At 40.4% G+C, this 17,304-nt stretch overlaps 1 protein-coding gene across 2 annotated transcripts in view; it reads right to left on the bottom strand.

The window, feature by feature from the left end:
• WDR49 (WD repeat domain 49) overlaps positions 1 to 17,304 on the bottom strand; it is a 169,329-nt gene that overhangs the window by 20,090 nt on the left and 131,935 nt on the right. Inside the window, exons 17-18 of one of the 2 annotated variants that reach the window (XM_061416711.1) lie at positions 11,043 to 11,131; positions 8,487 to 8,633 (exon numbers count right to left, since the gene is read on the bottom strand). In XM_061416711.1, coding sequence (XP_061272695.1) covers positions 8,487 to 8,633; positions 11,043 to 11,131 — 236 coding nt within the window. Of the gene's footprint in view, positions 1 to 4,531; positions 8,634 to 11,042; positions 11,132 to 17,304 lie in introns of those variants that run through there. The other variant, XM_061416703.1, reaches the window with a different exon arrangement.

Below are 17,304 nucleotides of genomic sequence, written 5' to 3'. Positions count from 1 at the left end.
GGGGGTTACAAAGTGTTTGAAAACTGTCCCAAGTTCCAAAATAATAGTTTAGAGTGTTGAAAGTAAGTCTGGCAAAATGCCTCTCATCGTACAATCCCCAAATAACCTTCCAAACACTGTAATTATGGAGATTTCAAGAATGTATGTAAAATGCAGGGCAAAGACTTAAGGTAGACTCTGTAATGATAATGTGGAGGGGGGACTGTATTGGTGATTGAGTTTTTTTAAGATTTTTTGAGATTTTTTTTAAGAGTTTTTTTTAAGCGCCCTTTATACTAGTAATTTTTAAATTCAATACCTCCTATGAAAAAGAAGATGAACAATTTTAAATGAAAATGATAAAAACAGGCAATATTAAGTGAAATAGCTGGATTTATAAATCATCATAAGAATAGGTTGCCCAGGGATTGTGATTTCATCATTTGAAATTTGAACAAGAGGGGCCGCATCTAGAAATATTAATAACATGGACACCTGCCTGAATAACATGGATTCTTCTCAACTATAATCCACCTTTTACTGGTTATGCAAAGCTAGATAAATTATTTAAACTCTTCTTCTATGCCATGGAGCCTATGCCAGAGACCCTTTATATAGTAAATAGGGGCAATAATAATCCCTATGTCATAGAGGTATTTAGTGGAATAATAATATCATCAATAAAGAAAATGTATTAAACTTTGATTAGGTGACAGGCTCTGTGCTAAGGGCTTCACATGGGTTATTTCACCTAATGTTCACGACAACATTATGGGGAGGGTAACAAATATGATGCCCATTTTTAGTTGAAGAAACTAAGGCATAGAGAGTTTAATTGACTTGATCAAGGTCATACAGATAGCAAATAGTCTTGATTTGAAGCCATGCTTACGCTAGAAATTTGGCCCTTACTATATGTTTATTGCTTTGAGTCTTCCAGATTTTATTCAAAAGACAACCATAACCATTGACACCTTATAACTTAGTAGGGATAATGGCTGTGATTTCAAAGGTTACCAAATAATGTGAAGGACAGGAGTGGAATAAAAAGCATGAATAGCCAAGGAACAGGGTACTATGCCAACTACCAATGTTTTGCTCCTCAGTTCCCATTCCACTCTTCACTGCTTGCTGTGTGATAATGGTCTGTGCCTGCATGCTAAGTCACTTCAGCCGTGTCTGACTCTTTGCCACCCTTGAACTGTAGCCCTCAAGGTTCCTCTGTCCATGGGATTTTCCAGGTAGGAATACTGGAATGGGTTGCCATGCCCTCCTCCAGGGGATCTTCCCGACCCAGGGATAGGACCCACATCTCTTAGGTCTCCTGCATTGGCAGGCAGGTTCTTAAGCACCGGGTGATAATGGGCCAGAGTCTTGTAAATGCTCTACTTTAACAGCTGGTATGATGCTGAGCTCTGTCACTAGAGGGCACTAGAGGGACACTGGATTTCTCTCTAAGTGGGTGCTTCTCTCACCAGCCTCCTACACGGCTGCTCCTCCAGCACTAGACACCTACAGCATGGCTTCCCAAGGACCCAGCTCCTCTTGTGTCTTCTCCAGCTCCAGACTCTTGTTATGCAAGTATGGCTTCTCCAGAACCAGCAGCTTCCCTTGGCACCCTCTCAGGTGACTGCAGCAGAGTGCCACCTGTGTGCCACCATCCAGTGAATGACTTTCCATAATACCCCAGGAGGCAAGGGGAAGGCCACCAGTGTGATTCCTCCCTGTGACAGCCTCCCCTGCACCCCCTTCATGGCTCTGCAGTGAGTTCTGCACCCCCTGTGGATGGGAGAGAATCTGATAACAGATTTCTGCAAATTCCACCTGCAGCAGCTCTGCCATCTTGCCATCCAGTGAGACAGGGATGAACCCACTCCTACAAGGTCTGGGTCTCAGCCCTAGTGCACATCTTCCCCCATCTAACTCAGGCCTGGAAGTAGTGGCTGCTCTTTAGACCCCCTATTGCTGTGTTCTTTAGAATCTCTTTACTTCTTACTAGCCAGTGTTTTATAATGTGCATATATTCTATCTAAAATCAGAAGAAAAAATGAACTAAAAAATAAAACTAATTCTAAAATATGCCTTGACTGTAATTCTCCTGACTTATAGTGGCTTCTCAGTTATCGGTCTTTATCTTTCCTCCCCACTATAGTCAGTTTCTTGGAAAAGTGCTAGCTTTCCTTGGTTGATGACCCACAGGTGCCTCTGTCTCAACATAGTCTGAAACTAACTCTACACCATCTGTTCCTCCTATAAGTCCTCTCTCAATAACTGCCTCTTTTATTGACACAGTTATCCAGGCTAGAAACCTGACAATCATACATGTCTTAACATCTCACCAGGGCACATAATCCTTTCATTTATCTCTGCAACACTTCTCAGATTAGTTACTTCCTTTCAGGGTCTCCTTATCTTCAAAATAATAATAGTTACCATTTATGCTTATTATGGGCTAGTCACTGCTAAAATTAATCCACACAACTCCAGGCACCACTGGTCCCATTCAACAGATGAGAAAACTGAGAATTTGTAGGTTATGTAATTTATCCAGATATAAACTAGTAAAAGGCAAAGTGAACATGGAAAAGCAGGTAGTTGATGTCACACAAGTTCCCACAGCTGTAATACATCCACTGCCTTCAGTTTAGCCCCATTATAATGTATCCACCACACAGTTTCCAGAAAGCTTTCTAAAATGCAAATCTGGACATGGCATTTTCCTGTTTAAAGATTTCAAAAGGAATTTTGTTTCTGGGTAGGATATAAGCAGCGGCAGGTCATCCTTCTCATTGGACTAGATAGAAGGAAAAAAACATTACAGAAATGATATTCTTAAAGCCATAAGAGGGCTGTAGAAACAAAGATTATCAAATTAAAATACATGAGATGGTAGAACCTTCTCAGGTGAGCTGAGATTGCCAAATCTTTCCTTCCCTCTGGGGATTAATCCTGTCCAGGCACTGCTAAGAAACAAGTTTGCCACAGACAAAGAGACTTTTCTAAAGGGAAAGGAAAATCAGAAGGCTTTGGATGACTGTGTGGGTTGATGTGATGGACTGAAATCCAGAGGAACTTTGTAACTGTGCCCAGGGTTCCCTACAGGACTTAATCTGAGTGCTGGATGGTGTGGGAGACCATGAATTGGACTGGGGAGGCAGATTAACATTTCCCGCAGTCTTACAGTACTTAGAAGACAATAACTACACTAACGTGAGAGGCCTTAAACAAACATTTGAAATTGAAAGTGAACAAAGTCTAACTGCAGCCATGACCCGGCTCTGACTGAACTCAATTCCTAACTGAATTAACACGAACCACACTTCATGCTCTTCGTCCAACTAAGGAAAGAAAATAACATTAACTTCATTATCTATAGAACTTTTACACAATTTCTGTCATACAATTAAAAAAACTGTACCAGAAAATGTACAAAATTATAGAACTTGCAAGAAAGAAATAAAATGTGACCAATAACCAAAAAGGAAAAATAGATATTAGAAGCAGATCCAAGGATCATCCAGATATTGATGTCAGCAGGCCAGGACTTTAAATTATAAATATGTTAAAGAAAACAGAGAGAGTATTTGGACAAAATGGATGACATAAAGTAATTTAAAACATAAGTAATAAGTATTTTCAACTGAGAATTAGAATATATATATAAGATTCAAATGGCATTTTAGAACTGAATATATGTATATATGCACACACACACACACACACACACACACACACACACATATATAATCTAACATGGGAAACTGATATCATAGGTTTAAAAGAATTGCAGAGGAGACAAGATTAGTGAATGCAAAGATAAATCAATATAACACATCCAAAATGAAGCCCAGAGAGGAAAATAAAATGGAAATATAAGAACACAGGAAACATTTGTGATATAATTAAAGTCCAAAATATGTGTAATTGCAATCCCAGCAGGACTGGAAAGTGGTAATTGAAAAGAAATAAAGATAATAGCTGAGAATTATCCAACATTGAAGAAAGATGCACTCAAAAATTCCTATCAACCCCAAGCAGTATAGATACAGAGAAAAGTGTATTTATGCCCAGCATGATAAAGCTGCTAAAAACCAAGATAAAGAGAAAAACCTTTAAAACAGTCAGAAAAAAATATTACATTCAAAGAAGTAACAATAGTATGAGGAGTGGAACTTTATAAACAGGAACTATGGGAGCAAGAAAGCAATGATATAGTATCTTTAAAAAGTTGAAAAATACTGCTATCTAGAGTTTTAAATCCAGTGAAAATATCCTTTCAAAGTCAAAATGAAATAAAGACATCTTTCAGAAACAAAAAGCCTGGAAAATGATTAACCATCAGACCCATCAGACATTATAAGAAATACTGCAGGAAGTTCTGAATGAAAGAAAGTAATCTCAGTTGGAAGCCTAGTACCCCAAGAAGAACTAAAGGACACAAGAAAGAGTATTGTAACCTTTATAATAATCATTAAAAGGATAACACAAACTGATATAAAAACTGAAGAATTAATAGAAGAGATAAAATGGAATAATTCAGAACAGTTGACTGAAACATTCCAATGTCTCCTCATTTCTGGTAAAATAAATACCAAAGTCCTTAACATAGCAAGCTGAGTGCTCTATGCTTTGGCTTCCATTTGCCTCTCTAGCCTTAATTCTCATGTTCCTTCTAGAACCCAGCCATTTAAATGGGACTACACATAGCTCCCTAAGCACACACCATCCATCTTGTTCATACCACCTTACCCTTGCATACACTGCTCCTTTGCGAGAAACATATACTCCTTTTTTTTTTAATCTGAATAATATCACATTTAACTTTTACTATCTAGCTCAGGCATGATCTGGTTTCTCTGGAGAATCATCTATGAATCTCCATATGGTCCCACAGTGCCCAGGGCTTATCGCTATTATAGCCTCTGCTGTAAAACATAATTGCAATGGGGAAACACTAACTAAAACCACCCACCAGGCCAAGCACCATAATAACCATAAGTCCTGGTAAGAAACACGGAACCAACACACCACCATCAACAGGGACAGTCTAAAGGAGATGCCAGTCCATATATTCTTCCACCCTCCAAGAATCCTTCCCACTGGAATCCATCTTGGCTGAGTGATGCATATGCCACCAGGAAGGACCTTGAGTCAGAATGATTGGCCAGAGGCAACCTGGAAATTAATCCCATTGCCATAAGACCACTTTGAGCCAAATGGCAAGGCCGTCTTCCTGGGTTCCCTTACCCTCCTGCCCTCCACCTGGGCACACCTTCCCAATAAAGTCTCTTCCTTTGTCAGCACACATGTCTCCTCAGACAATTCATTTCTGAGTATTAGACAAGGCCCACTCTCGGGCCCTGGAAGACGTCCCCCTTCCTGCAATGTAATGATTTGTTTCCTTATCTATTTCCCCAACTAATCATCAAGAACTTTGAAGGCTGTCCCTCTACATGTCAGCTCTGTCCCTTCACCATCCAGCACAAGTGCCAGCAGAGAAGGCATTCAGTATTCACCAGGGAGGCTAAATACACACATGAGCAGACATGATTTCTATATCAGCTAGTTGAAGACCATTATTATGCAGAGCATGGTCCAATCCTGGAGCATTCTCCAGACCTTTGTTTCTAACTAGCACACCAGTACCTCAAACTCAACACCTTCCAAACTCAACTCTGTTCATCTGTGTCAAACTCAGTCACCATGACACTGTCTGAGTTACCCACTGCAGCCAGCTTGAAATCATTTGGACGTCTGCCCTACTTCACTCCTGATTTCCTTACGTTTCTTTGGTCTAGACTTCCTCTTGTCCTTCCTCACCCTTTGAACTCCTACCCATTTTAAGTCCACAGGGTCTTCCCTGTAGCTCAAATGTTAAAGAATCTGCCTGCAATGCAGGAGACCTGGGTTCAATCTCTGGGTCAGGAAGATTCTGTGGAAAAAGGAATGGCAATCCACTCCAGTATTCTTGCCAGGAGCATCTCATGGACAGAGGAGCCTGGCAGGCTATAGTCCATGGGATCGCAAAGAATTGGACACTACTGAGCAACTAACACCACTACTCAGAGGAAATTTGAACTAATTCCTTCTTATGCCCCATGTGTACTAAGTCACCTCAGTCATATCCAACTCTTTGGGATCCCATGGACTGTAGCCTGCCAGGCTCCTCTATCCATGGGATTCTCCAGGCAAGAATACTGGAGTGGATTGGCCATTTTCTCCTTCAGGGGATCTTCCTGACCCGGGGATCGAACCTGCTTCTCTTACATCTCTTGTATTAGCAGGTGGGTTCTTTACCACTAATGCCACCTGGGGAGCATTATGCCCCAGGCAGGTGGCTCAGACAGTAAAGAATCTGCCTGCAATGCAGGAGACCTGGGTTCGACCCCTAGGTTCCATCCCATGGACAGAAGAGCCTGCCGGGCTACAGTCCATGGGATCACCAAGGGTCGGGCATGAGTGAGCAAATAAGCACAACACAGCACAGACTTAATCTGCCTTCTTGCCTGGTACAGAACCCATTTGTGGTGTCATGCGTCATGTGTTCGGTCACCCTCAGCAGTTTATATCTGTCTCTCTCAAGTTGATGAAACTTTTTCAAAAAGGAACTGTTTTCCTTGCCGAGAAAGCAGATGAGTAGAAATATTTAGAAGGGAGCAAAGAAAGAAAAGCTGAAGAATAAAATAGAAAAGCAAAAGAAAGAAAGCATCTTTTTTAAATCGTGTGGAAATTACAGGAAAACATATTAAGATATCTGGGAGAAAAAATTCTCTTTGAACTTTGAAAATGTACTTGTCAAAGTACTTCTTTGCACTTTTGGTATTTCCAACCAGTCATTCACCCCAACCTTCCCTTACACTTCCTCCCTGCCCATGAGGAGCAGTTGTCTGAAAACAAAGGAGAATTTTCCTGCTGCAGAATGTGCTGCTGCTGCTGCTGCTAAATCACTTCAGTAGTGTCCGACTCTGTGCGACCTCACAGACGGCAAGGCTCCTCAAAAACACAGGAGCTCCCAGATCTGAGAAGAGTCATTTGCTGCGCTCATCATTTCTTTCTCCTACTTCGTGGCTCTCAGGTTTCTGCATTCTCCCTCTCCTATTTCTCTTGCCTCAATTCTAACTCTGCTCCATCTTGGTTTCCTCCTGGGTACATGTTCTACGCCTGGACTGCCTTTACACTTTGTTCTGGCTCCCTGGATCTTTTCTTACTCGCTGTTCCCCAAATTCTCTTCCGTCTGTGACTCAGCAGGATGAGATAAGTCCTCCCATGTTTATTCTTGAAAATGAATCATCCTGGGGAAAAAGCAATTGGCTGATAGACTGAAAGCCCTGTCGGATGAACTAAAGGTTATTTAAAGCCCTACCATTTATGGATTCATGTTTTTAAAAGGAAATGAGCAGGTATCATAGATGATCCTCCTGAGAGCAAATAAACGCTAGATTTAGAAAAGAGAAACTGCGAAAAAGCAAAGGAAGCTGATAATAATTAGAGTGGAAATACCGTGGTGAGGAATGGCAGCTGTACCTTGCTTCCAAGTGGAATTAAAAAAAAACAAAAACAAAAACAAAAAAAACACACATTTTGACCAGCTGTAATAGGGAAGCAAGCAGAGACAAGAGGCTTAAACTTCCTCAAGTGTAAGCATAAACACCTCCCTCCTTATTTCTCAAGGATGATGTTGAACCCCAATCGCAGAGGATTTGAAAAGTTTAGAAACCACAGATCTCAGATGGTTAGAGTGCAGTTCTGATCTTTTAACTACTACAGGCTGAAAATGTCTCTTTTCATTAATTATTTTAAATGAGTTCCCTGTGGTGTCCATATGCTTTCCGAGTGCCTCGCTGAGTAGCAGGTTGTATCGCCTGCACTCCCGTTGTGCCCCTCTTTGCGGGTAGGATGTTTGTACAGAATTACTCTTTAAATTCTTGGAAACTTGGAAGCCTATAACAATCTGAAAAAAAATAGAGCATTCTTTTGCACATCTTGTTTCCAAATGTTCAGAGCCCATTCACTTCTATGTTCTAAGATAAGCTTTCTTTTCCTCTCATCCTATTAGCCTAGTGTTGCAGCTGGAAGGCTCTAAAACAATACACTTTAAGTAGCCGCCATTTATAGAGTTTCACACGAAAAGAACAAACCCAGATTGGCAGAGATTCTGTTCAGAAGCAGCCTTAGGATGTCTCTTTCTCTGGTATCAGATTTGAAAATTCAGATTACTGGGGGGGAAAGGTTCTTATTCATAGCAGAATCATATTGTTTATGGCTTTCTGACTTCAGAAAAGTGGCAAAATAAAAACATTCCTTTTGTGTATTTCAGCCCATTAGCTGTCCTTTCTGTGAGCACTGACCAGCAACTAAGCTATAAATCTTAATAGTCAAACCACACTTCATTTCACTGCCATCTACAAGGTGAACATGTGTTCCCTTCATGTCTCTCCATTTTGTTTTCTTAACTGGTTGAGTTTCCTGAGGAGAAAGGACGAAGTGTACAGTGGTTGAGGACTTACTTTCAGAAAGTGATGGAAACTCTGGAATTTGGGGACACTGCTCCTCTGGGCCTTCCCTAAAGTATTTCTCAGGGTCTAGAAGAAAAGCTGGTTTATTCACTTCAGGTAGCTCTTTCAACGTTCCAATGCTTAATGACCTAAAACTGCCTTCACAACAGCAAGTTTTAAGGGAGGATGGGAAAAAAAAAGTACAATATCATTAATTCCTCAGAAAGAGCTAGCACATTTCCAAGTTAACTTCTTTTTTTAAAAATTTAACCTTCCTGTTACTCAGCTGGTACAGCTGCAGTGATCAGCAAACCCTGTAAACACAGCTGTTCAAGATAAAGCCATGGTCCTTTTATTCAAAGGGACGAAAAGAAACTCAAGACTCCCCACTCATTTATTTTTCATTTTGTATTCTTTTGCGATCTTCCTTTGAAAACGGGTATTCTGCAATTTTGGAAAAAGCCCAGTTTCTCTGCAAGAAAATTGCAGGCTTTGTGAGGTGAAACCTATTTTTCAGTATTTAATTTAACAATATATCTAAAATTTTGAATATGCAGGTACAATTTCATTTTGCTATAATGTAAACCAGGGCTGTGTTACTATATCTATGATTCACACGATGAGATAATGAGAAGGAAGAGTGGAAAGTTTTCTTTTTGCTTCATGGGATAAATGGATAATGGAATGCTTGTGTGCTTAGTCGCTAAGACATGTCTGACTTTTTATGACCCCATGGACCATAGCCCACCAGGCTCCTCTGTCCATGGGATTTTTCAGGCAGGAATACTGGGCTGGGTATTTCCTTCTCCATTTCCTTCTCCAGGGGATCTCCCCAACCAGGGCTCAAACCCAAACCTCCTGTATCTCCTGCATTGCAGGTGGATTCTTTACCTGCTAAGCCATTGAGGAAGCCCCTAGCAAATGGAATAGAAGTCTACAAAAACTTAATTCAAGTCATGACCCTAGGGACTTCCCTGGCAGGCCAATGGTTAAGACTTCATGCTTCCACTGCAGGGGGCATGGGTTGGATCCCAGGTTGGGGAACTAAGACCCCACATGCCCCATGGCTCAGCCAAAAAATAATTAATTAAAAAGATGTGATTCTGTGTGTTCTTGATTGTTAGCTCTAGGGTAAAAACTGTGCTTTTTCATTGTGCTGTCTTGTAACCAGCATCTACTCAGAGACAAGCTATGTCAGTGGTTCTCAAACTATACCAGATATCAGAGTCATCTGCGGGGCTTGTTTAAGCATAAACCACTTGCACCACTCCTGTTTCTAATTTAGTTGGGTGGGGATGCTTAGTTGCTCAGTCATGTCCGACTGTTTGCAATCTGATGGACTGAGCCCGCCAGGCTCCTCTGTCCATAGGATTTTCAAGGCAGAAATATTGGAGTGGGTTGTCATTTCCTTCTCCAGCAGGTGGGCATACGGCCCCAGAATTTACCTTTCTAAGTTTCCAGTGATGCTAATTCTGGTAGACCAGGGAACATACTTTGGGAACCAGTGTATGTCAAACCAAAGGAGAAATATTCACAACCTGTAAAGTATCATTGGTAAATGGCAGACCTTGGACATCTACTCAAACATATTTCATTCCAAAAGTTGTGTTCCAAGGTATAATACTAATAATAATTAATAATATTAGTAATAAAATTGTATTGAGTTTTTATAATATGCCAAGCACTAAAGTGTTTCACATATAATTATTTCATGTAATCTTGGCAAAACCCCTATGGAGCAAATTAGTTTATAAATATGCATTGACTATTAACAAATAATAATGTACCTTTTGACAACAAAAATTTCAACAAAAATGAGCATATTTGCTCTATGAAAGTGCAGCACCCCCTTGGACATAAGTTGACAAAAGATTTGTAATGAGTGAAATATTCTTGTTATATGATGGAGCTTCCAGAATGATTCTCACTACTCTTCTAAATAATACACTTCAGTATGATAACAATTTTTTGTTTTAATTAATTTTTTAATTAATTCTTTATCTGGTCTGCCAAAACTAAAAAAAAAAATACACTATTCTGTGTGATTTGGGACTTTCTGAGAAAAAAAAAAAACTTTTAGTTTTATTTTTATCTTTTAAATATTTAGGGGAGAAAATTAACATTTCAGTGCCAACTCTATTTTGGAAACTATACTGGGCACTTTCCACATGTTTTCTGGCTTAGACTTTACACTTCTTCCACTTGTTGATTGTGAAGGCTTGGACAAGTCACTTAATATCTCTGAGCCTCTTTGTCTTCCCTTTATTCAATGGAGATCACAAGACCTTATTCAGATTTATTATGGAATACCAACATTCCTGGTATAATCTGAGTCAAGAAGATCCCCTGGGGAAGGAAATGGCAACCTACTCCAGTATTCTTACGTGGGAAATCCCATGGACAGAGAAGTCTGGCGAACAGTCCATTGGGGGTTGCAAGGGTCGGTCACAACTTAGCGACTAAACCACCACCACCAATATTCCTGGCACATAGCATAGTTATTTGTTTTCTTCATAACAATCTATAAAATAATAACATAATAAAAATATATCAACAGTGATAACTTACTGCAGGATTTTTGTATAATTCCACCATCGTAAAGGTCATGTGTTTCCATATATTTCACACCTAAGTTTATGACTTCTGAAGGTCTGACACTGGAAGAAAATAATTTATGATGAAATAAAAATCAACCACAAAGGATGAACAGACACTTTCTGGCTGTAAATGTATACCTTTAACAACAACAAAAAAAATCTCTGTCCTGTGGACTTAAGTAGTGACATTTGTTTACACTAATCAAGTTACACCTTTGAGTACAAGGCCTAGCCAGGTGATGGTATAAAAGAGGAAGAGTCACAGAGAAGGAGAAGTCAGTTTAAGCAAGGGTCCCGTCCTCAGAAGAAAATGTCACAGAAATGCACACTATCTTGCCCTATGTGTAAATTATATGGGCTAATTACTGTTATTGATCAAAAGTTCTTTTCTCCATTGTTATGCCTGCATCTTCACTTATGGTATCCAAAATGCAAAAAGAAAAAAATAACTCAGTATTTTTGAGACTTGTCATATAAAATCTACATGAAAACCTTAGATTAGCTTAAATTTACAGAAAAAGTTTTTATCAATAAAACACAGGAAGGGAAACCATTACATGGTTGTATATAATTCCAGTCAGCAAACAGGAAATGATTTCAAATATATTTAACATTTACTGTCATAGACCTCAGCCTTAACAGCTACAAGCCATGTTGCCAAAAATTATTATTTTCTTGGGAAGTGTCTGGTCAGAAAACATCCCTATTTTCACAAAATTGTTGAGAGTCACAGGGACTGCCCTCTTCCTTCTGCCTCCTTTCCTTGCATTCTTTAACCCTTTGTGATTACTACTCCCCCTTCTAACCTTTATTCCCAATTTTGTTACACACTGAGCAGCTATAGAACTTTGGGGCCTCTCTGGTGGCTCAAATGGTAAAGAATCTGCCTGCAATGCAGGAGACACACATTTGATTCCTGGATTGGGAAGAGTCCCTGGAGAAAGGAATGGCAACCCACTTCAGTATTCTGATCTGGAGAATTCCATGGACAGAGGAGCCTGGAAGTCTACAGTCCCCAGGGTCACAGAGCTGGACACGACTGAGTGATCAACACTTTCACTTTTTCATAGAACCTTGAGATGTTTCTTATTCTCTCAGCCTCAATTTCTGCTCTGCGTGTGATTCTTACTGTGGTGTTAAAGGAGGTAAGAAGGATGAATGCTGAGTGATGTGTCTAATAAATGATAGTATTCAATAAATGTTAATTTCCCTCCTTCCTTTTCCTCTGTCCTAGTTGACTATCTCTCAAACTTAAATGAGCTTAAAAGTAAAATTTCCATTGTAGAGTAGTTATAGATTTACAGAAAATTTATAAAGATAGTAGAGAGTTTTGGAACCCCTTCACCCAATTTTCCCTATTGTTAACATCTTATATTACCATTTGTCACAATTTCAAAATCAATACTGGTACATTATTAGTAGTATTTTATTAGGATTTTCCCAGTTTTTCTAACTGCTCTTTTCCTGTCCCAGGATCCCACATTACATTTAGTTTTCTGACCCCTTAGTCTCCTCTGGTATAAAACAATTTCTCAGATTTTACTTGTTTTAGATGACCTTGACAGGTTTAAGAAACACCTGTCCGTTTTTTTTGGTAGAGTCTCCTTCAATTTGGGTTTGTCTGATGCTTTTGGAAAACTCAGCAGTGGCCACAGGACTGGAAAAGGGCAGTTTTCATTCCGATCCCAAAGAAAGGCAATGCCAAAGATTGCTCAAACTACCGCACAATTGCACTCATCTCACATGCTAGTAAAGTAATGCTCAAAATTCTCCAAGCCAGGCTTCAGCAATACATGTACCGTGAACTTCCTGATGTTCAAGCTGGTTTTAGAAAAGGCAGAGGAACCAGAGATCAAATTGCCAACATCTGCTGGATCATGGAAAAAGCAAGAGAGTTCCAGAAAAACATCTATTTCTGCTTTATTGACTATGCCAAAGCCTTTGACTGTGTGGATCACAATAAACTGTGGGAAATTCTGAAAGAGATGGGAATACCAGACCACCTGATCTACCTCTTGAGAAATCTGTATGAAAGTCAGGAAGCAACAGTTAGAACTGGACATGGAACAACAGACTGGTTCCAAATAGGACAAGGAGTACGTCAAGGCTGTATTTTGTCACCCTGCTTATTTAACTTTATACACAGAGTACATCATGAGAAACGCTGGACTGGAAGAAACACAAGCTGGAATCAAGATTGCTGGGAGAAATATCAATAACCTCAGATATGCAGATGACACCACCCTTATGGCAGAAAGTGAAGTGGAACTAAAAAGCCTCTTGATGAAAGTGAAAGTGGAGAGTGAAAAAGTTGGCTTAAAGCTCAACATTCAGAAAACAAAGATCATGGCATCTGGTCCCATCACTTCATGGGAAATAGATGGGAAAACAGTGTCAGACTTTCTTTTTGGGGCTCCAAAATCACTGCAGATGGTGACTGCAGCCATGAAAGTAAAGACGCTTACTCCTTGGAAGGAAAGTTATGTCCACCTAGATAGCATATTCAAAAGCAGAGACATTACTTTGCCAACAAAGGTCCATCTAGTCAAGGCTGTGGTTTTTCCTGTGGTCATGTATGGATGTGAGAGTTGGACTGTGAAGAAGGCTGAGCACCAAAGAATTGATGCTTTTGAACTGTGGTGCTGGAGAAGACTCTTGAGAGTCCCTTGGACTGCAAGGAGATCCAACCAGTTCATTCTGAAGGAGATCAGCCCTGGGATTTCTTTGGAAGGAATGATGCTAAAGCTGAAACTCCAGTACTTTGGCCAGCTCATGGGAAGAGTTGACTCATTGGAAAAGACTCTGATGCTGGGAGGGATTGGGGGCAGGAGGAGAAGGGGATGACAGAGGAGATGGCTGGATGGCATCACTGACTTGATGGACGTGAATCTGAGTGAACTCCGGGAGTTGGTGATCAACAGGGAGGCCTGGTGAGCTGCAATTCATGGGGTCGCAAAGAGTCAGACACGACTGAGCAACTGAACTGAACTGAACTGATGCTTTTCTAATGCTTAGATGGGGATTATGAGTTGTTGGAAGAAAGATAAGAGAGGTGAAGTGTTATGTTCATTACCACTTATCAAAGTGAAAGTGAAAGTCGCTCAGTCATGTCAGACTCTCCAGGCCAGAATACTAGAGTGAGCAGCCTTTCCCTTCTCCAAGGGATCTTCCCAACCCAGGGATTGAACCACAGGTCTCCCACATTGCAGGCAGATTCTTTACCAACTAAGCCACGGGGAAGCCCACAATTTATCAAGGGCACCTGCTATTGACCTGACTTACCACTGTTTGATGTAAACTTTATCAACTGGCCAAGGTTGCTTGCCAGGTCTCAGCAAAGTTACTTTTTCCCTAAATGTCTACACAATACTCCCTGAAGGCAGATGAAGAGGAAAGTTAAGTTCTACCTCCTTGACTGGGGGGAGTATCTACATAAATTATTTAGAATAATAACTTTTTTAAAGGAAATCTTTGCCATCCAAAAGACTGAGGGTAGATGGAAATTTTTCCCCAAACCACAAAGGCCAATCTATTGCTTCATTTCCAAAGACATTTGACTCCTGGGAAAACGGTGACTATGAAAATGTACAGGGAACTGGAAAGAGGTGAATACTCCCAAGTTTCCAGTATTCCTGGTGGACAAATACAAAGAAACTAAAGGATGTAATAAACAGCATGCATGTGTGCATGCTCAGTCATGTCTGACTCTTTGCAACCCTATGGATTGTAGCCTGTCAGGGCTATAAGCTCCTCTGTCCATGGAATTCTCCAGGCAAGAATATTGGAATGGGTTTCCATTTCCTCCTCCAGGGGATCTTCGTGACCCAGGGTTTGAACTCACCTCACCTGCATTGGTAGGCAAATTCTCTACCACTATGCCACCTCAGAAGCAAAATAAAGAAAATGTGTGCATGTGCTAAGTCTCTTCAGTCGTGTTCAACTCTTTGCAACCCTATGGACTGTAACCTGCCAGGCTTCTCTGTCCGTGGGTTTCTCCAGGCAAGAATACTGGAGTGGGTTGCCATTTCCTTCTCCAGGGGATCGTCCTGAACCAGGAATTGAACCCACATCTCTTGGATCTCCTGCATTGGCTGGGGCAGGCTGGGGCGGGGGGTGTTTGTTCTTTATCACTAGCTTGGGGGTTCTCTACCTGGGAAGCTAATAAAGAGCATAGAGTTTAAAACTTTTGCAAAAATGTCTTATGGGGTGATGCAAGATGGGGGCCTACTATGGACTCTGGCATACTTGCCATCAATTCTATGAGAAGGGAAGACCATATTTCCCATCTCTCAGTGCTGGATGTACAAGGGAGGAATGATGACTGTCAAGTTCCCAAGTGCCCTATTGGGCATTAAAGGAAGTGAAGGTGCCTAGAGGAGTTGCTTACCAATAGCAGATGCTTAACAAAACGTTTGATCACTTGACTCAGAGACCAACAAAATTTCAATACTGCCACATGTTGATTGTTGCACAGGCAGAATAGAGCAGCAGCAAAGCGTATTGACTCTGGAGCCTGCTTTGAGGTCCCTGGCTCACCTCTTATGGGTTGTGTAAGTCACTTAACTTTTTTCTGTCTTGCTTTCCTAGTCATGAAATGGAGATTACAACTGTGGATACCACCAAGGATTATCAGTTGAGTTCTGTTCAGTTAGTTGCTCAGTCATGTCCGACTCTTTGCAACCCCATGGACTGCAGCACACCAGGATTCCCTCCACATCACCAACTCCCAGAGCTTGCTCAAACTCATGTCCATCAAGTTGGTGATGCCATCTAACCATATCATCCTCTTGTGTCCTCTTCTCCTCCTGCCTTCAATCTTTCCCAGCATCAGGGTCTTTTCCAATGAGTCAGCTCTTAGCATCAGGTGGCCAAAGTATTGGAGCTTCAGCTTCAGTATCAGTACTCCCAATGAATATTCAGGGTTGATTTCCTTTAGGATTGACTGGTTGGATCTTCTTGCAGTCCAAGAGACTCTCAAGAGTCTTTTCCAGCACCACAGTTCAAAAACATCAATTCTTCAGAGCTCAGCTTTCTTTAGGCTCCAGCTCTCATGCCCAAACATGACCAAGGATTATAGTGACAATTAAATGAGCTAAACCATAAAAACCTTAGAACAATGCCTAGAATATGGTAAAAGCTCAGTAAGTATTGACTACTATCACTTTAGGACAGAATAATACAATATTTACCACTCAAATTAGGTGTTCCAATATTCCCAAAAGCCAATTCTGGGGCTTCTCCAATGACTCACCAGTAAAGAACCTGCCTGCCAATGCAGGAGATGAGAATTTGATACCTGGATTGGGAACATACCCTGGAGGAGGGCATGGCAACCCACTCTGGTATTCTTGCATGGAAAATCTCATGGACAGAGGAGTCTGGTGGGCTACAGTCCATAAAGTCACACAGAGTCATACACTAAGCACATGTGTATGCAGTCAGTTCTAATATTCTTTTTTTTAATCTTATATTAAAATTTTTTATATTTACAATTACTCCTATTTTCTCATATAAGCTCTACTGGCAGAATAATTAGAAAATCAACATCATATAAATAATACTAAGCATAAATTCCCTTCTAATAATAATATGGACTCTAGAACCTAATCATCTCATATGTTTAAGAATCAGTAAATGTGCCTTGTTTTATACACATTTACTGAGAAATTAATGGAAATTTACATTTCATTTCTCAACTAATTCTTTTACCCTGGCTTCTAATAAATAATCCTTTCACCATAAATATTTTTTTAATGGTAGCCAAAAAAAAAATATGTCAGATCATAGCAGACGGAGTGCTCTGGAGCACTCCAAAGACAGAGTGCTCTTTGTTGCCCTAGCATAAGAATAAAGATGGATTAGAGTGTGTTCAGATGGATAGGTCTGACTTACCAATAGAGTCATTCTATAATGAAGAGTGGTTCAATAACAGAGAAGGCTATCTGTACGATGGTGAGTGTAGCCTATGGGATTTATTCAAGATACGGCTGGAATATGCTTCTCTTACGGCTGGATTGGGAATTAGTCTACCAGACATCAGATACCTCTTTCAAGTTTGTTACTGAATTATTAAAGATTAATAAACATGTGAAAAATGTTTATTCTCACAAATAATTTAAAAGTCCAACTTAAAACACTGACAGTCTATCAGAGCAACAATTTTAAGACAATGACAACATGCAGTGTTCGTTCAGACACAGTCATTTCCCTTTCCTGCTGGTGGTAGAGCCCAC

The sequence above is a fragment of the Bos javanicus genome, chromosome 1, assembly GCF_032452875.1.
Source record: "Bos javanicus breed banteng chromosome 1, ARS-OSU_banteng_1.0, whole genome shotgun sequence".
NCBI classification, from domain to species: Eukaryota; Metazoa; Chordata; class Mammalia; order Artiodactyla; family Bovidae; genus Bos; species Bos javanicus.
This window is presented reverse-complemented; position numbering and strand designations above follow the sequence as displayed.